The 21,359-nt window shown below is 39.5% G+C and overlaps 1 protein-coding gene and 1 pseudogene across 2 annotated transcripts in view; both read left to right on the top strand.

Moving 5' to 3' along the window:
- IQGAP2 (IQ motif containing GTPase activating protein 2) overlaps positions 1–21,359 on the top strand; it is a 435,050-nt gene that overhangs the window by 279,437 nt on the left and 134,254 nt on the right. For both annotated transcript variants that reach the window (XM_066381735.1, XM_066381736.1), the window contains exons 10-11: positions 610–773; positions 3,379–3,539. In XM_066381735.1, coding sequence (XP_066237832.1) covers positions 610–773; positions 3,379–3,539 — 325 coding nt within the window. The remainder of the gene's footprint in view (positions 1–609; positions 774–3,378; positions 3,540–21,359) is intronic.
- On the top strand, positions 4,469–20,722 carry LOC136403326 (UBX domain-containing protein 4-like; annotated as a pseudogene).

Raw genomic sequence — 21,359 nt, 5'->3', positions numbered from 1 at the left:
TTCTGAAAACTAGGCTGAATGAATCCAGTTTGGTCACTAAAATTCAGGTCTTTGTATTCTGAACATTGCAACTGGTAGAGACATCACAGAGCCTATTATTAGTTCAGAGAATGTCAGCTAAGGCATTTCTGTGATCAGGGCTTTTTTTTTTTTCAAGATTAACTGAAACTAGAACAGTCTTACTACATCATATGAATTCTGGTTATAATATTTTTAAAAATAGACCTGATTTATTTTTTCTTAAGAATCACAATTCATAGAACCCAGAGTCAAAGGAGAATGTTCTGAGCACTAATACCGTCCATCTCAAGCAGCAATATGTCTGAGTGTTTCCCATGGGTTCTCTGTGGTTCTGATTCAGAGGGAGGACACAGCAGTAGGGCAGGGCTTCCCACAGTATCAGTCCCCTTGGGGAGATGATACTAACACACAGGATTAAAGAGAAGTATCTCCAACCATTTCCAAGGTTCTGCCTCTCTCCAACTGTAGCCTTTCAGAGTTCATGGACAGTGAGTCCTTAGGTTCAAAGCCTCGGACAGCTAGACTGGTTGGGTCAGGCCACAATGGGGAAAGTGGGCATTCTGATGGCCTGTGACTCCCCACCCTCAGGGCTGGCTGCAGTGGACCACATCAATGCTGTCATTCGGGAAGGAGACCCTGAGAACACGCTGCTTGCACTGAGGAAACCAGAAGCCCAGCTGCCTGCTGTTTATCCCTTTGCTGCTGTCATGTATCAGAACGAACTTTTCAACCTCCAGAAACAGAACGCCATGGTATGTCAGAGGAGACTGTGCTTAGGGAGAGATCAATTATGAGTCCGTGAGTTAGGTGAACTCATAGCCATCCCCAGTCTCGCTGGCCTTCCTGGACCAGTCCCGTGGCTGCCTGCCTCCGTAACTCCCACTTCATCTTCTTCCAGAATCTAAGAGCATAGTTCGAAAATGCAGACGGGGCTCTACACAAATACACAGTGAAAGCAGGTGCTTCTTATTCTCTGTGTGACTTTGAAATTTTGGGGGATGACTTTTAAACTATACTGAATTTTTTTAATGTTTTCTTGATACTGAAAAATAAGCTTTAAAATATCAGCATTTCTAGAAATCTGCATTCAAGAAAGAACATTAGCACCATGGCTTTAATTTTTGTAAATTTATGCTCCTTTATCTGCTAATAGTATTGAACAGTAATAGTCACATAAGACTAGAGTAATTAAGACCGTGTGTACTACAAATTAAGCCAAACAATGGAAGAGAATGAAAAGTACTGGAACAGGGCCAAGAATTTAGAGCTAGGTTTTCAAAAAGATGGGGAAAGGAATGAAATCCTCAACAAGTATTTCACCCTTTGGGAAAGAAAACATGACCTCACTACACATATTAGAATAAATTTCCAATTTAAAGGTTAAATGTAAAAAAAATTTTTAATGAAAGTTCTAAGGAAATGTAGAAGGACATTGGATCTTAAAGATCAGAAACGCACTGATATGCCGAAAGTACAGGGTGAGGGGCGGGGGGCAAAAGCATAAAAAGGCAACTCACACAATACCTAATATTCATAATGACAAGCACAAAAAAAATGTTCAGACTCAACCAGAAGTAATGGACATCTAAACAAAATACAACTATTTTAGAAATCAGCCTGATAGAGCTGGGAGGGCTAAGCCAATATAGGTACAGATTTGGGCGGCGTACAGATTTCTGGAGAGTGATCTGAGTGATATGTGTCAAAGGCTATCACCCATTTTCCTGGCAACTATATTCTTAGAAAAAGGATACAAATCAAAAAGCTATAGCCATGAAGATGTTTCACAGCATTGTCTCTAATACTGAGAGGCAGGAAACAAATCACATGTTTAATAACAGGTTGCTCACACTAATATAAGTGAGGAAAACAAGATTAAAATATATAGCATTATCTTAGTTTTTTGTAATTAGAAAGTAACAAGTCAGTTTAACAACACCTCTGTAAATGTTTGCATGAATTAAAAACAAATAGAACAATATATACTAAAAGGGCTGGGGTGGTAGGACTTCTTTTCTTATTCTTGCTTTTCAAGACTTCCTGTTTTTTCTAGAAAAATGCCATTTTATAATAAAAGAAAAACAGATTATTTCTTTAAATTGCATTTACATTCTGTGATCAATATTTTCTCCCATTTCTCTAGCTTTGAAGCCCAAAGCTACTAGAACTCTACAACAGTCATTCATACCCAGCTGGTCAATAATCAACCAGAGGTGTTCAGACCTCTCTTTAGTTTTCCTTGTCATTTTTGCTGTATACCACTTTAGATATTTGTGGCCAGTTCACTGAAAAGGGTAAAAGATGTGAATCTCAAATGATTCCATCCTTCTCTTTACTTGTGATTTTATAATTTCCCTATGTATTAAACTTATAGTTAATATGAGATATTTAGATAAAATTTATTTACATGTTCCCTATAATAACTCTTTCTTCCCATTTGCTTTGAAAGGAAAAATTATGCTTTGTTACTCTAAAATCATTTTGCTATAAGATTTCTGTGGAGATCAAGAAATCTGTAACATTTTAATATAAACATTATAGTATATATTCAATACATATAATATTCTAGATGTAAAGATATATATCAGCTTTTTTATTAATTCATTTCTATGTCCCGTTTGTGTTTTTTCAGTATATGGAAGAAATAACCTGTTGGAAGTTAGGCCAAGTCAGTATAAAATGGTTAAATGGAAGAGAACATTAAGGGGGGAACATGTTCTGAAATCTAAGATGTACTTTTTAAATAAGCCAAATTCAGATTTATAGATCATATAAATGTGTAGGTTCTTATTTGCTTTACCAAAAGATTTACCTCACATTTCTTCATATATCTAGACCTTATAATACATTTTTAAATTTTTACCCATTTATAAAAATGTAATCAACTTTCTTGAAACTAGAATCAATATTCTTGGCTTAAAGATTTTTATACTCTCTAGGGCTATAACTTTTAGGTGAAATTCTTTCCTCTTTTCCTTCTCCTTAATTCAAACTGAAAATTATTAGTCAAGCGGAAACGTTGCCTCACACTCTCAGTGACAACATTGTCTAATCCTTGGCTTAATTGTTTAGTGGGACTGAGCCTGTGAGCAGCCAGGAGAGCTGGAAGCAGGAATCAGCTATGGGGATACAGATGTTTGTGGAGTCATAAGTGTTGGTTGTAATTAACTCAGGCCCCAAAATCTCTAAAAAAAAAAAATCTGTTCTTGAAAGCCAATGAAGAATAGATAACCAGTGAGCCCTTTTTCTCCTGGGTTCTCAAGACCTTTGACTTTTCATCGTTCTTTGAAATGTGCTTTATAAATCCCTACTACATCCATGAGGTGTGTGAATTTATTGCCATATGTTTCCCAACAGAACTATTTGGCCCACGAGGAACTCTTGATCGCAGTGGAAATGCTGTCTGCTGTTGCTTTACTAAACCAGGCCTTGGACAGCAATGATCTTGTGTCTGTGCAGAATCAACTCAGAAGCCCAACAATAGGCTTCAACAATCTGGATGAGACATATGTGGAATGGTAAGAGGTTTTCCAAACTTCTTTTCAATGCAGAACTGTATGTTTGGCAGATCTCACAAATTAAGGATTTGTTGCTTACTGAAATCCATATATCGCATGCTCATTTTCTTGAAAGCTAGTCTACTTTGTTTTGTTTTTGTTTTGTTTTGGGTTTTTTTGTATTTTTCCGAAGTTGGAAACAGGGTGGCAGTCAGACAGACTCCTGCATGCGCCTGACCGGGATCCACCCGGCATGCCCACCAGGGGGCGATGCTCCCCCCATCTGGAGCGTCGCTCTGTTGCAACCAGGGCCATTCTAGCGCCTGAGGTAGAGGCCATAGAGCCATCCCCAGCGCCCGTGCCAACCTTGCTCCAATGGAGCCTTGGCTGCGGGAGGGGAAGAGAGAGACAGAGAGGAAGGAAAGAGGGAGAGGTGGAGAAGCAGATGGACACCTCTCCTGTGTGCCCTGGGCGGGAATCGAACCTGGGACTCCTGCATGCCAGGCCAACGCTCTACCACTGAGCCAACCGGCCAGGGCCTGTTTTAAGAGTCTCTCATATTACAGTTCCTATTTACAGTATTCCTTTTAGGGAAACAGAGTCTGAAAATGATCATGCTATGGCAATTGGTGGCTGATTTTGTCATTAGCAAATGTTATTTGATAGGTTAAGAATAGAAGTATTAAAAATATATCTTTCTTATACCTTCCTTTGGGCTTCTTTTGTAGATGACAAAATGTACAAAAGTTGGAAGCAACTTTAATAATCATCCAGTCCAATTCTCTTATGTTACTGATGAGGAAATTGAATATAGATTTATATCCAAAGTTTGGCCATTGAACCCTAAACCCCATTCTTCTGACTGTTAAACCAAGGGAATCCTGAGACCACAGTGGATCATGGCAATGGGTAGTAATCTCTGTATTTTTTTTATTTTGTCTTCCTTAAAAATGCTACTAAATAGTACAATTGGTAGTATTAAACACATTAGAGCAGATCTAGAGAGAAATTTAGGGGCTGGAATAAGGAGCCCAATGAAAGATTCAGTAAGACCAAAGCCCAAGTCAAGCACCCAGGTATTGTTTATCCTTTTGACCACCAGGGGGCGATGTCTGCTTAGATCTTGACAAAAAGTCTTCAGATCCTGATTGTGGAACTGCTCAAATAGATAAGTAGAGTAATTCTACTGAGTCATGTACAATTATACAGGGGGAAAATTTTTTAACTTCTTAAAAGTTTAAAAATGGTGTTTGAGCATTTATTCTATGTAGACAATGTCCCCAACGTAGATGGACAGTAGGTTTTTCTTGTGGTTAGTCTTTTTGGAGAAACTGATACTCTTTATATCACATTAATTTGGCCACCTGGTTCATATGATGTCTCAGAGTCTCTTTCCAAGGTAATTTATTTCTACCACCACTGTTTCTATTAAAGGCACCACCCTCTCCTCCAAGCTTAGAAACTTAAAAGTTCACCTTGAGTATTCCTCTGCCCCTCTGCCAGGCACCCTTGTGCTATAAACAGCCGCTCACCTCTGTTCCTGTCAGCAGCTAGCCTGTGTGCATTCTACCTCTGCAGAATGTTTCCATTTCCCAGCACCACCTCATGCAGACATTTCACCTTTGCTTCTATAACAACCTCCAAATTGGACTTCCTACGTCTTGTCTCCTCACTCTTCCCTAGCCAGGCCTTGCCCTGCTCTGTCAGTGCTGGAGTAGACGACAGAACTGGTCACTGCATTCTGAAGTCTAACAGGCTACTGAGGCCCTAAGGAGAAACTTGATGAGAGAACTGTCCAGACTCTCCCGCAGACTTAGCACCCCTGGCCACTGCCATCTAAATGACAGTGACCCTCCCTTCAAATCACTCATTTTGATTATCAAAAAATCCTCTCATTCCCTCATCCCAATTTACAAATAACTCATTAAAGAAGTGGTCCCACAGCCTATTTGAGAACCACTTTTTTTTTTTTTAAATTTTATTTTTTTAATGGCGTGACATCAATAAATCAGGATACATATATTCAAAGATAACAAGTCCAGGTTATCTTGTCGTTCAATTATGTTGCATACCCATCACCCAAAGTCAGATTGTCCTCTGTCACCTTCTATCTTGTTTTCTTTGTGCCCCTCCCCCTCCCCCTTTCCCTCTCCCATTCCCCCCTCCCCCCCATAACCACAACACTCTGATCAATGTCTCTTAGTTTCACTTTTATGTCCCACCTACGTATGGAATAATGCAGTTCCTGGTTTTTTCTGATTTACTTATTTCACTTCGTATCATGTTATCAAGATCCCACCATTTTGCTGTAAATGTTCCGATGTCATCATTTCTTATGGCTGAGTAGTATTCCATAGTGTATATGTGCCACATCTTCTTTATCCAGTCATCTATTGATGGGCTTTTTGGTTGTTTCCATGTCCTGGCCACTGTGAACAATGCTGCAATAAACATGGGGCTACATGTGTCTTTACGTATCAATGTTTCTGAGTTTTTGGGGAATATACCCAGTAGAGGGATTGCTGGGTCATAAGGTAGTTCCATTTTCAGCTTTTTGAGGAACCACCATACTTTCTTCCATAATGGTTGTACTACTTTACATTCCCACCAACAGTGTATGAGGGTTCCTTTTTCTCCACAGCATCTCCAACATTTGCTATTACCTGTCTTGCTAATAATGGCTAATCAAACAGGTGTGAGGTGGTATCTCATTGCTGTTTTGATTTGCATTTCTCTAATAGCTAAAGAAGATGAGCATCTTTTCATATATCTGTTGGCCATTTGGATTTCTTCCTGGGAGAAGTGTCTGTTCATATCCTCTTCCCATTTTTTTATTGGATTGGTTGTTTGTTTGTTGTTGAGTTTTATGAGTTCTTTGTATATTTTGGATATTAGGCCCTTATCTGAGCTGTTGTTTGAAAATATCATTTCCCATTAGTTGGCTTTCTGTTTATTTTGTTATCAGGTTCTCTGGCTGAGCAAAAACTTCTTAGTCTGATGTAGTCCCATTCATTAATTTTTGCCTTCATTTCTCTTGCCTGTGGAGTCAAATTCATAAAATGCTCTTTAAAACCCAGGTCCATGAGTTGAGTACCTATGTCTTCTTCTATGTACTTAATTGTTTCAGGTCTTATGTTTAGATCTTTGATCCATTTTGAGTTAATTTTTGTACAGGGGGAGAGACTGTAGTCCAGTTTCATTCTTTTGCATGTGGCTTTCCAGTTTTCCCAGCACCATTTATTGAAGAGGCTTTCTTTTCTCCATTGTGTGTTGTTGGCCCCTTTATCAAAAATTATTTGACTATATATAAGTGGTTTTATTTCTGGACTTTCTATTCTGTTCCATTGGTCTGAGTGTCTATTTTTCTGCCAATACCATGCTGTTTTGATTGTCGTGACCCTATAATATACTTTGAAGTCAGGTATTGTAATGCCCCCAGCTTCATTCTTTTTCTTTAGGATTGCTTTGGCTCTTCGGATTTTTTTATACTTCCATATAAATCTGATGATTTTTTGCTCTATTTCTTTAAAAAACGTCATTGGAAGTTTGATGGGAATTGCATTAAATTTGTATATTGCTTTGGGTAATATAGCCATCTTGATTATATTTATTCTTCCTAGCCAAGAACAAGGTATATTCTTCCATCTCATTATATCTTTTTCGATTTCCCTTAACAATGGTTTATAGTTTTCATTATATAAGTCCTTTACATTCTTTGTTATGTTTATTCCTAAGTATTTTATTTTTTTTGTTGCAATCGTGAAGGGGATTATTCTTTTGAGTTTGTTCTCAATTGTTTCATTGTTGGCATATAGAAAGGCTATTGACTTCTGTATGTTGATTTTGTATCCTGCGACCTTACTGTATTGACTTATTGTTTCTAGTAGTCTTTTTGTGGATTCTTTGGGGGTTTTGATGTATAGGATCTTATCATCTGCAAAAAGTGATACCTTTACTTCTTCTTTTCCGATATGGATGCCTTTTATTTCTTTGTGTTGTCTGATTGCTCTGGCTAGAACCTCTTGTACCACATTAAATAAGAGTGGAGAGAGTGGACAACCCTGTCTTATTCCTGATTTAAGGGGGAAAGCCTTCAGTTTAGTGCCATTTAATATGATGTTAGCTGATGGTTTATCAGATATGACCTTTATCATGTTGAGATATTTTCCTTCTATACCCATTTTGTTGAGAGTCTTAAACATAAAATTGTGTTGTATTTTATCAAAAGCCTTTTCTGCGTCTATTGATAAGATCATGTGGTTTTTGTTCTTTGTTTTGTTGATATGGTGTATTACGTTAACCGTTTTACGTATGTTGAACCATCCTTGAGATTCTGGGATGAATCCCACTTGATCATGATGTATTATTTTTTTAATATGTTGTTGTATTCGATTTGCTAGTATTTTGTTTAGTATTTTAGCATCTGTATTCATTAGAGATATTGGTCTGTAGTTTTCTTTTTTTGTGCCATCCTTGCCTGGTTTTGGTATGAGGGTTATGTTGGCCTCATAAAATGTTTTTGGAAGTATTGCTTCTTCTTTAATTTTTTGGAAGACTTTGAGTAGAATAGGAACCAAGTCTTCTTTGGATGTTTGATAAAATTCGCTGGTATAGCCGTCAGGGCCTGGACTTTTATTTTTGGGGAGGTTTTTAATGGTTTTTTCTATTTCTTCTCTACTGATAGGTGTGTTTAGGCTTTCTGATTCTTCTTGACTCAGTCTAGGAAGGTTGTATTGTTCTAGGAATTTATCCATTTCTTCTAGGTTGTTGAATTTAGTGGCATAAAGTTTTTCATAGTATTCTACAATAATTCTTTGTATATCTATGGTGTCCGTGGTGATTTCTCCTCTTTCATTTTGGATTTTGTTTATATGAGTTCTTTCTCTTTTTTCCTTGGTAAGTCTTGCCAAGGGTTTGTCAATTTTGTTGATCTTTTCAAAGAACCAGCTCCTTGTTCTATTAATTTTTTCTATAGTTTTTCTGTTCTCTAATTCATTTATTTCTGCTCTGATTTTTATTATCTCCTTTCTTCGGCTGATTTTGGGTTGTCTTTGTTCTTCTTTTTCTAGTTCCTTAAGGTGTGAAGTTAAGTGGTTCACTTGGGCTCTCTCTTGTTTGTTCATATATGCCTGAAGTGATATGAACTTCCCTCTTATCACTGCTTTTGCTGCATCCCATAGATTCTGATATATCGTATTGTCATTTTCATTAGTCTGTATATATCTTTTGATCTCTGCACTTATTTCTTCTTTGACCCATTCATTTTTTAAAAGTATGTTGTTTAGTTTCCACATTTTTGTGGTATTTTTTCCCTCTGTTTTGCAGTTGAATTCTAGTTTCAAGGCTTTATGATCAGAAAATATGCTTGGTACAACTTGAATTTTTCTGAATTTGCTGATGTTGTTTTTGTGGCCCAACATATGGTCAATTCTTGAGAATGATCCATGTACACTGGAGAAAAATGTATACTCAGTCACTTTGGGATGAAATGTCCTGTAGATATCTATTATATCCAGGTGCTCTAGTGTTTTGTTTAAGGCCACTATATCTTTGTTGATTCTCTGTTTGGATGACCGATCTAGAGCCGTCAGCGGTGTATTGAGGTCTCCAAGTATGATTGTATTTTTGTCAGTTTTTGTTTTAAGGTCAATAAGTAGCTGTCTTATATATTTTGGTGCTCCTTGGTTTGGTGCATATATATTAAGAATTGTTATGTCTTCTTGATTCAGTGTCCCCTTAGCCATTATGAAATGGCCATTTTTGTCTCTGAGTACTTTTGTTGTCCTGTAGTCAGCATTATCAGATATAAGTATTGGTACGCCTGCTTTTTTTTGTATGTTATTTGCTTGGAGTATTGTTTTCCAGCCTTTCACTTTGAATTTGTTTTTATCCTTGTTACTTAGATGAGTTTCCTGTAGGCAGCATACAGTTGGATTTTCTTTTTTAATCCATTCTGCTACTCTGTGCCTTTTTATTGGTGAGTTTAATCCGTTTACATTTAGTGTAATTATTGATACTTGTGAGTTCTCTATTGCCATTTTATATCTTGCTTTCTGTTAGTTTTGTGTCTTCTTTGATCCTTCTCTTTCATTTTTCTATCTTTTGTTTTTATTTGGTTGTATTCCATACATCTTTCCTCTGTTGCTATCTTTTTTATCTCATGTGCTTCTGTGGTGGTTTTTTCAATGGTGGTTACCTTTGAGTAATGAAAAGGATCCCTACCCTGTTCATTGTAGCAAACTATTTTGTGAGTACTTTTGCACTCCATCGTCCTTTGCTACTGTTAATCTCCATCTTCTCCCCCTCTTTCTTTTTGTTGTTGTCACAGTTTAAATTTGGTTTTATTGTGTTCTTCTTGGAGCTTTTACTTGTGGCTCTGTTTTTTTTTGTTCTTTGTATCTGATTGGAGAACCCCCTTTAATAATTCCTGGAGTGGGGGTTTTCTGATGATAAATTCCCTCATCTTTTCTGTATCTGTGAATGTTTTTATTTCTCCTTCATATTTGAAGGATCGCTTTGATGGGTATAGTATTCGTGGCTGAAAGTTCCTCTCTTTCAGGACTTTAAATATTGGGGTCCACTCTCTTCTAGCTTGTAGAGTTTCTGTTGAGAAATCTGATGATTTCTAATGGGAAGGCCCATTAGAGAAATCTAATGGGCCTTCCTTTATATGTTGTATTCTTCTTTTCCCTGGCTGCCTTGAGAATTTTTTCTTTGCTGTTGGTTTGTGTCAATTTCATTATGATATGCCTTGGAGTAGGTTTGTTGGGGTTAAGAAAACTCGGAGTTCTGTTTGCTTCTTGAACTTGAGGCTTTAGTTCTTTCCACAGGCTTGGGAAGTTCTCATCTATTATTTGTTTGAGTATGTTCTCCATTCCATTTTCTCTCTCTTCTCCCTCTGATATACCTATTATTCTTATGTTATTCTTTTTGATGGAGTCAGATCATTCTTGTAGGGCTACCTCATTTTTTTTAAATTTTTGAGTCTCTTTCTTCTTCTCTCTGTTGTGCCTCAAGTTGCTTGTCTTCTATTTCACTAATCCTCTCTTCTATCTGACCTGTTCTATTAGCTAAGCTTGTTACTTCGTTTTTCAGCTCGTGAATTGAGTTTTTCATCTCTGTTTGATTTGTTTTTATAGTTTCAATTTCCTTGGACATATATTCTTTGTGTTCATTGAGTTGTTTTCTGAGCTCCCTAAATTGCCTTTCTGTGTTTTCTTGTATATCTCAGAGGATTTTTAGGATCTCTATCTTGAATTCTCTGTCATTTAGCTCCAAGGTTTCCAATATATTAAATTTTTTCTCCATAGATTTTTCCTCATCTAGCTGTGTTACTTCTCTTTCTTTTGTATCCATGATATTCGATTTTCTCTTCCTTAATGGCATCTGAGGGTGGTTTTGTTGATAGTATTAATGAGATTTAATAAAAAATAAAAAGTTTAAAAAAATAAAAAAATAAAAAATCGAAGAGTTGTTTTTTTTTTTAAAAAATTAATAATGAAATAAAGAAAAATAAAATAAAATAAAAATTTTAAAAAAAGGAAATTATTCCCCCCTCCTTTTTTCCTCTCCTCTCCTATCCCCTCCTTCTGGAGAAAATCTTGTGGTGAACTGTGAATTATAACAAACAATGCCTGTGATGGAGGGCCTGAATTGAGGAAAAGTAATAAAGGGGCAAAAAAAAAGAAAAAAAAGGGGGTATGGACCCACAGAAAGCAAATAAGGAAAAAATTTGGGTCAAGAATAAAATGATTTGCTTTTAGGTGTTGATTGTCTAAGAGTTATGATGAGAGGAATAAGAGGAAAACAGAAAAATGGGGGGACAAATTAAAAAATTACTATTGTATTTAGTGGAACAAGAACTAGATAAAATGGAGAGCCAGGGATGGGAGCACTGCTAGTGAGTTAAAAAGGTGAAGTAAAAAACCCCCAAAATGCCACAAACATAAGTTTGTTTCCCAGATAAGATAATTTGTTTGTTATTGAGGTTTGAATGAGAGGAGATGTAAAGGAGAAAGGAAGAAACTAATACAGAGGGAGAAAAGAAAGAGAGAGAGAGAAAAAAAGAGGGAACCACTAATAGAAGAAAAAAGAAAGGAGAGAGAGAGAGAGAGAGTTAAGGGTTTTGGAGTGCAACCCTCATAGAGAGAAAGGAAGAGAAGAGAAAAGATAATGGGAGATGTAACACTTATGGGCAGTGTAGTTCAAGGAGAGGAGAGAGTAAGACCGGCAGAGAGTTAATGGGCCAAATTGGAGGAGGAAAAAAAATATCAAGAATGAAGATCAGAGAAACAGACGAACAAATATAATAAAATGGGATAGGTTATAAAGTCTGCAGATTATTCTTGATTTTGAGAGGTTATCTTCTTGCTTTTTCTTTTCTCTCCCTCTTCCTGGTCGGTGACTCTGTATTCCGAGTTCTGCCCCTTTGGCATGCTCAGGTAGAGGTTTGCAGTTGATAAGTCTCTATGGCAATGTCATGTATTGTGCTTTAGTCTCGTTGGCAGTCGAGGCTCATTAGCATTTATAGGCTCCGACAGTGAGAGAGTCCGTGTTCCTGGAGCCTTTCTCCTAGTCTTTCCTTCCTCAATTAGTAGCCTGATAATCCAGCTATGGGGTTGCTGCTGCCTGTGCCTGGATAGTAAGAGGCTCAAAGAGCTGGCAACTCCCCACTCTATTTCCACTCAGCACAGGGCTCTGGGTAAGGCTCAGTCAGTCAGAGCTGCTAGCATAATCAGGCGGGCTTTCCGCCCACTCAAAGACCTCTGGCTCTGCCACTCTGTCCGGTAACTCAGGTGGGCGCCCACTTCCGGGGCGCTTGGAGGAAACTCTCGCTCACTACCTGCGTGTGCAGACCAGGATATCCGGCCAGCAGTCTCACGCTCTGAGTGAAACCCCCAAGCGCATGGAAAAGTTGCAGCGTTGGAATTGGCTCTCGCTCTGTCCCTGTGCGCGGCTTTTGCAAGGTGCTGGGGCGGCCCAAGATTCCACTTTGGCCCACACAAAGGCCCCTGACTCTGCCCCTCTGTGCGATAACACGGGCGCGCACTGCCGAGGCACTCGGAGGAATCTCTCGCTCACTATCTGCGCGCACAGACCAGGATATGAGACCAGCAGCGTTTCCCTCTGAGTGAAACCCCCACCAGCACGGAAAATTTCCACCATTGGAATTAGTTCTCGCTCCCTCCTGTGCGCAGCTTTCCCAGGGCGCTGGGGCTGCCCAGAGATTCTGCTTTCTGCCCACAGAAAGGCCTCTGACTCTGCCTCTCTGTGGGGTAACACAGGCACCCACTCCCGGGGCTTAGGAAGAAATCTCTCGCCCACTAACTGTGCACTGACCAGGAGATCGGGTAAAATGGCTGCCCCGCTTGTCTTTCTTTGTTTGGGTTTGGTGCAAGTGTTAGCTTGTATTGCCCGGGTTGCCACAGGATCAGTTTTTCCTCGGCTTGGATCTCCGTGCCACAGCCTGGTTTGGCCGTTTGTGCCGCGGCCTGGATCTATTCACCCCCTTTGCCCGCCTCAGTTTCTATATTCACAGTTACCAGAGAAAGCCGCCCTGTTTAGGTTAGTGAGGAAGGCGGAGCATTTCTTACTCCCTAATTCCTTCGGGGTTTGGTTATATATTTAGCCAATTTTTCACTCGACCATACCTTCGGGTGTATTGCGAAGCATCTGGAGGCTCCAAGTATAGGTTTTACTGTTTCTGGTTGAAGATCTTGTTGAGTTTTGGGGGAGGTTTATTGGTATCGCTTCCTACCCCGCCATTACTCTGACGTCATCTCCCCGAGAACCACTTTTTATACCTGTGGTTAACTGGGGCCTACAGGGACAGCCTCGGAGTTAAAATATTCTGTATAAGAAACATAAAATCTGTGTTTGTTTGAATTACTTTTTTAAAAATTTGATGGGGCTTAGTGCCACCTGCGGTATGTAGTGTCACATGACACGGCGCATCCCCGGAGGCCCCTGACAGGCTTTGTTCCTCTATGCGGGGTGGGAGGTGGATGAGGCAGTGGGGTTGAGGATGGGGAGGGCGGGCCAGCCCCTGGGACACAGAGACAGCACAGTGAGTGAGCACCTAGGCCCAGTGGAGGTAGCTGTGGTTCCAGGGCACCAGACGGGCCACCATCGTCACCCAGGAGGAGCAGCACAATCTTCGCAGTGTTCGTAGCCAGTGCTAATCAGCAGTCTACACAGATGGCTGCGAGTTGGGAAGATGAGAAAGTGACAGAAGCATCTTCAAACGGTTTTATTGCTATAAAATTTATACCAAAAGTGAAGCCTGCCTCTGATTTTGCAGATCTATCCTGTAATGTGCGTTCCACCCAGTTTCTTTATTGGAGATCATGGAATTCCCTTTAAAGTAACAGCAGGATGTGTTTCTGCAGATGAACTTGCTACCAGAATTCAGAGTCCAGCAGGTGTACTTGTTAAAAGGTGAAAGGTCTGTGGCAAATGGCAGCCAGTCAGAAAGTTCTGTCTCTACTCTGTCCACCTCATTTGAACCTAACAACACTTCTGAAAACTCTCCGTCCAGAAATGTAGAGCTCTTGAAACACTGCTCACTTCTGATACTGATGAAAAGTCAGATTCTGCAATAGGAGGAGGAAGGCCAGGCCATGCCCCTCCATCTCAGCAGTTTAGTGAATGTTCACATCAGAGGACCTCACTGTCAGTGGAGAGACTAACCAAAACCTTGAAGAGAGGAGAAAAGAGAAGAGGAAAGAGGAAGAACAGAGTGATTAAGAAGGAAATTGAGAGGAGAAACACTAGAAAAGAAATGTTGGATTATAAAAGAAAGCAAGAAGAAGAATTAACAAAAAGAATGTTAGAGGAAAGAAACAGAAAAAGCAGAAGATAGGGCAGCTCCAAAGCATGTCATACAGCAGATTGCATTGGGTTGTGCAGAGAGAGAGCTGCTCATTTTGCAAAGACAAAGGAAGAAGTAAATAGTGTGTCCGTAAAGTCATGGTGCACTTTTGACCAGTCACAGGGAAACAACAAAAGACAATAGAAATGTGAAATCTGCACCAAATAAAAGGAAAACTCTCCCAGTTTCATACCTATTCGGTGCAGTTTGATGTGGGCTCACACACAGATTTTTTAGGGCTCCTTAGGTAGCTATCCCGTATAGCCTCTACAGACTCGTCACTGACTGATGGCCTACCAGAACGGGGTTTCTCCACCAAACTGCCAGTTTCCTTCAACTGCTTATCCCGCTGAGTAATGTTATTCCTATGTGGTGGTGCTTCGTTATAAATGCGCCGATATTCACGTTGCACTTTGGTCACGGATTCAAATTTAGCGAGCCACAGAACACACTGAACTTTCCTCTGTACTGTCTACATCTCGACTGGCATGGCCGTGGGCTGCTCCACTGTATACACGGTGTTACGTCATCATCTGCGCATGTGCACATGCTGCCACATCATCCTACAGAAACTGGGAGGGTTCTCCTTTTATTTGGTGCAGATTTCACATTTCTATCGTCTTTTGTTGCTTTCCTGTGACCAGTCAAAAGTGCACCATGACTTTACGGACACACTGTAGAAGCTGCTAAAGCTGCTGCCTTTGGTGGCTAAATAGGCAGAGATGGAAGTTAAGAGAGATGCTTCTGCAAGAGGAAGAAGCACAGTTGCAAGAATTCAATTTCATCTTCCTGATGTTTCTTCCTTTACAACTTGATTCCCTGTGATGCTTCTCTAGAAGAGGCAAGGCTGTTTGCTGCACAGACTGTTGGCAACACTTACGGTCATTTCTCGTTAGCAACCATGTTTCCCAAGAAAGAATTTACCAAAAACTATAAAAAGAAATTATTGGTTTGGCACTTGCCCCGAGTGCTTCAGGGGTACTGTTGTCAGCAGGATGACCAGCTAAATCCATGGAACATTCTCCCAGTGGAGACTTTTGGACTTTGTTGGGGACAGTACTTTACCCATTCCTTGGCATCTGGCAGTTGATTAGCAACTTAATACCAATCCTCTTCCTGCACAGGCCCCAGTGAGAGCAGCATCTTTGGAGTCTTCAAACCTTGCATCATTTAGCAATTCTGAAAAAGGGGAACCTATCAGAAAAAGAGTGCTGGAGAAATGGGAAGACTTTAAATAGGAGGGGAAGATATATAAATTGAGGCCTCAAGATGATGGTGAAGATGAAAACAGCACTTGGAATGGAAATTGTACTCAGCAGATGTGTGACAAGTACATTATGTGCAGTAATCATTGTTTCTCCTTTGATTTATTCCAACTAACATGCTACTGGGAAAGTACGTTTTCTAACCTATCTATAAAGTATCTCTCTGTTCCTGCTTAGTGGGCTAATGTTAACTCAGACAAGTCAAGAGATAAAAGAACTTGCTGCTAGGTCTATACATATTGTAACCAATTGCCAGAAGCCTAAAAAAATCCAAAGGTCTGCCACAACCTCTCTATCAGCTTTCTTATTCAGTACTTCATATGCTCATTAGCCCTGTGTTCTCAGATGATATGTTTTGTTTAGAGCTATTTTGCTCCAGAAATCCTGAGCCCACACAAAGTAACTGGTATGTCACTGAGTAATTTGACTCTGAGAGCATTTTAACTAGCCAATCAGATGACAGTTTTTTTCTCTTTCCATTCATCAGCTACAAGCAAAATCTTGTAGTTTTTAATCTTAAACACTGAATAAAAAATCTTTTTAAAAAAATAATAGATTTAAGCATATTCTGGTCACCCAGATGACCCAGTGCAGACATGAGACTCCCAGGCCCCCTTTGGTTCCTGTACTGACAGTTGCAATGACCTCAGTGACCTTCATATTTCACTTTCAGTATCAGCTTTTAACCTTTTAACCCAGGTTCTTAGAAGCCCAAGTTTACAGGTTTTCAAGGTTTGGAGACACTGCTGGATCTTGGCACTCCCTGTGGTTTTGCAAGTTCATAGCTAAAGAGTGTGGGCACAGCCACCTCAGTAAACTTACAAAGTCTCTACCTGTTTATCATGGCTTCCATCCTTGGGACTGTGTTTCCCCAGAAAGCTTCTTTTGTTTAATTCTCACAAAAGTTTTAAGTTATATAGGTTGGCATTGACTCTAGGCATATGCTGTTCCCAGATTAATTGTTCTAAAATGTAGCTATGTTTATAATGCTCCTCTAAATGTTCCCAGTTCTCATCTGAGTTAAGAACGGGCTCTTCACTCTAATCCTATTGTTCTGACCTTAACCAAGCAGCTGCATCTCTCCTTGTATTTTGCCCTTCAGCCAAGTTGGATCCAAATGTACTGTGTGCTTTCTGGCCTGTCTGCTCCCATTCTTGCTCCTCTCACCACCAGGAATGTAACACCTGTCACACATCTCTGCTTGGCACAGTACTGGAGTTTCCAAGCCCTGCCAACCATAGATGACACTTCATGGATTATTTTCATGCTTCTACCCACCCCCGCTCAGGTCATCTCCTCTGAGAATTGGCTTGATATCGTTAGAGGAACACAGTCTTGGAGCCAAACATCTAATTCTGATTCTTCCTAGTGAAGCCCTTTTCTCTTCATCTGTAAAGCACAGAGACCAAATAAAAACATCTACTCTGCATTAGAACAGTTTTGAAAAGTGCTTTGTTCAGTGCCTGTCCCAGGCAAGGTGCCCCACCACTAAAATTTTCTTCCACTTCTTCTTCTTTGGAACCCCATGAAGTCTACTCTTATGGACTATATCTACTTTGTGGCCTTTCCTGTGCACTGCTGTTATACTTCTGGGAGTTTTTGTCATCATATCCACTAGACCAAAAGCTGCTTAAAGTATTAAGACTGCATCCTGTGCTTTTTAATATCTTTGTGGTGGCTGCCACAGGTTTGTATATAATAAGTGCTGAATAAATATCTGCTGAACTAAATTGGAGTTTTAACCTCTAAACTTCCCAAGTCTGTTAGGATATAATCTTTCTAGTCTGCCCCTGGGAGATGGTAAAGAGAGCTCTGACAGAGGTGAGGAGGAAAAGGACACGGACCTTTTAGGCAAACTGCAGGAAACTTTCCAAAGTTGATGCCTTTAGTACTCATATGGAAAAGCCTGTGGAACTCTGTTGTCTTTCCCCTAAAATCCATTCCCTTTGACTAGTGTTTGTACATTTCTAAACAAATGGTGGGTAATTGTGTTTGTTTCTGTGTTTTCTTTATGCTTTCTTTTATTCCCGTAGGATCATCAGGTAGATGCTAAGCATGTGAAATGCCCATAAGAATTTTGCATTCTTTTCTAGAATGGTCCCACCTATAAGGGATGTGAACCAGTGCAAGGTGCCATTTATCCATACTGTTATATACTACATATTGTATCTATGTTATATTATATATTACAAGTGACACAGTATCTTCTTAGGTGTGAGTAACTCTTAGTGTGGTGAAAATGTTATACATAACAGTTAAGCAGTGTCAAGCCTACATTTGGTGATGCCTCATTCAGCCACAGATCACTGGGGAACAAAATTTTTGTTGCATCCACAAAAACATTTGTTCTTACCTAAATTGAGTATACTGATCTCAAATATGACATTAGTTTTTCTCTATAAGCTACAGTTTTTTTGCAATTCAAGATTTTAGGTTTTCATCTTATTGTAAAATTTTCACCATTTAGTTTAACATAATAAAGTCTTCTTGGGCATCATTTTTGTGAAAATATAGTAATTTATATAATGCAGTAAATATACTAATACACTAAAAGATATGATTGCATCAGAATTTGTCTACAATTTCAAAATAGAACATATTAAAACACTTATTTTAATCATAAAATTTGCGCAAAACTTATTTAAATTCTATTCAGGCAAAAATTTGCATTTGTAGCTCTTACATTTGTGTACTTGTTGAGGACAATCTCGTTTGATGCTCCAGCACTACTCATCACTAACAGCCCCAAGATTTTCGGAAAACTTATCAAGGTGACTGTTTAGGAAGTGAATCTTAACGCTCATGTTACATCCAATGTCACAGACAGCCAACAGCATCCTTTGAACCAGAAGTTCATACTTTTCTGCTTTTTTGTTGCCAAGGAAGTTCTATGTAACTGCCACAAAAGACTGCCATGCTGCTTTCTCCTCCTTATTCATCTTCCTGGCAAATTCTTCGTCATGTATGAGGGTTCGAATTTGAGGTCCATTGAATACACCTGCTTCTATCTTCTCAAAAGACCAGGCAGGAAAAGCAGAAATAATATGTTGAAAGCATTCACTTTCTCTATTCAAAACCTGAACAAACTGCTTCATTAAGCCAAGTTTGATGTGAAGTGGGGGAAAAATGATCCTGTCTCGATTAACTACAGGTTCATTCACAATATTTTGCATCCATACTTCCAGAGATTCACGTTTCGGCCACTCTTTCTGTGTCCAGCGTTTCTCCCGAGCTCGGCTATTCCACAAACACAGAAAGCAAGGATACTTCGTGAATCCTCTCTGTTGTCTTAGCAGGAAACTTACCATTTTAAGATCCACACAAATGATTCAGTTATGCTCCTCATACTTCAGAAAGTCGAGGACAATTTTTATGTCATTATAATCTTCTTGCAGATGAGTTGAATAACCAATTGGAACCGCTGCATAAACATTACCATTGTGTAGAGCTGTCAAGAAATAGCCGCCATTCTGTTGGACTGTAAGTGGTAACACCTAGCTGGCTGAGAAGACTACTGATATCATGACAGTTAACAAAGTCTTTGTCTTCGGAAAATTAAGTCCACAAAAATTTGTTCACGCTTCCTGAAATGTGATACTTGACCTGACCAGTGAAGTACATTCTTTTCTTGAAGCCTGGAGGCTAATAACTCAGCTGCTTTCTTTGAGAGACCCAAATCTCTTACTAAGTCAATCAGTTGGGGTTGGCTAAACTGCTGAGGGGTTAATGACTGCTTGGCATCAGAGGAAGACCCTTCAGATTCTACAACCATTTCCTCATGCATCTTATCAAAATACACTTGATCACCATGTTCACTTTCTTTATCCTTAGAAGAAATAAAACCATTGAAAACTGGAACCGGGACTGTCTCAGGGTGTGGGACAGGTCGTATTGCTGAAGGAATATTAGGATATGCGATCATATGCCGTTTTTTCTTGCCGACGCCCTTTGTATGGATCAGACAGAAATAACAGTCGCTGCTGTGGTCCTTAGGTTCACGCCAAACCATGGATATACTAAAAGGCATTCTTTTGCGTTTTCCTTTTATCCAGTCATGAAGCATTTTCTCACAATTATGACACACAATATGAGGAGCCCGATTCTTGTCTTGATGGCCAAGGGGAACTTGAAAATAGGCAATATATGCACGTGTCACAGATGATGAAATATTGCGCTTTTGACGTTGAAGTGTGTAACAGCCACATATATAACAGAAGTGTCAGGACTATTCTTATATTTACACCTACTCGAAGAAGCCATTATTCAATCTTAAAACAAAATAAGAGAGTGTTTTTATCAGATAATAATTTTTTACATTTATAAACAACTACAATTATGTAAAAGTGATGTTTGTAAAACATTAATTGCCTTGTGGTTATGTTCAATCCAAGAGTCATTGCCCTTTAACTCCAATTTAAATTTTTTTTTATTAATTTTTAGAGAGGAGAGAGTGAGAGAGAGAGAGAGAGAAAGAGAGAAAGAGAGAGAGAGAAGGGGGAGGGAGGAGCAGGAAACATCAACTCCCATATGTGCCTTGACCAGGCAAGCCCAGGCCTGGTTATGAACCCGCGACCTCAGTGTTACAGGTTGACACTTTATCCACTGCGCCACCACAGGTCAGGCTTAACTCCAATTTAAAGACCAATGCATGTCATTAACTATAACAAAAAGAAATTAAAATTGCATAAAAACTAGAGCATGCACCAAAAAACGGATTTCAGATTTGGAATCAGCGATGCAGAAATATATAGAAACAGTTCTAAAACCTCATGCAACAGAAAATGAAAAAAAATTATGTTCCCCAGTGTAAATGAATCACCACACTGCCACTTCTTATTCTGAATGATGTTTTTCTCTCTCAAGCTGCTCTCTGTGGAAGATTCCTCACTATCACCTTGAGGCATGCAGAACTTTGAGAAAATTTGTCACAACAGAAAAACAGTTTTAGACTTAATGTGGTGTTAATTCTTTTAACCTGTCTTAGGAAATTCGCAGGTGCTACTCAGAAGTCCAACTGCGTAGTAAATCAATATGCACCTAGAGGATTGGTCTTCAAGTCCCTGGAGTGACGCAAAAGCAAACTAAACTATCATGTATCTTTACTTTGGGCTACAATGGCTCATATTAGCTTATGATTGTGACATTGGTTCTGTAATTTTTTTTGTATTTTTCTGAAGTGAGAAGCGGGGAGGCAGAGAGACAGACTCCCACATGCACCCGACTGGGATCCACCGGCAAAGCCCACTAGGGGGCGATGCTTTGCCCATCTGGGGCATTAATCCATTGCAACAGGAGCCATTTAGCACCTGAGGCAGAAGCCATGGAGCCATCTTCAGCACCTGGGCCAACTTTGCTCCAATGGAACCTTGGCTACAGGAGGGGACGAGAGAGACAGAGAGGAAGGAGAGGTAGAGGGGTGGAGAAGCAGATGGGCACCTCTCCTGTGTGCCCTGGCCGGGAATCAAACCCAGGACTTTCACACCCCGGGCCGATGCTCACCACTGAGACAACAAGCCAGGGTTGGTTCTGTAATTTTTAAATAGGAAAATTGATATTGAGCAGTGAAAATTTCTTGCTAATATATCAAGATGGATTTTTTTTTCTAAAATCTCTCTGGATAAGAAAAACAATTGTAGTTGACCCAACTCTATTTTTCAGAGGGTGGTGCAGAGTGGGTAGAATCAGGAGTGAAGTGTGAGATCGCTG

Source organism: Saccopteryx leptura, chromosome 4 (genome assembly GCF_036850995.1).
Source record: "Saccopteryx leptura isolate mSacLep1 chromosome 4, mSacLep1_pri_phased_curated, whole genome shotgun sequence".
In the NCBI taxonomy this organism is placed as follows: Eukaryota; Metazoa; Chordata; class Mammalia; order Chiroptera; family Emballonuridae; genus Saccopteryx; species Saccopteryx leptura.
This window is presented reverse-complemented; position numbering and strand designations above follow the sequence as displayed.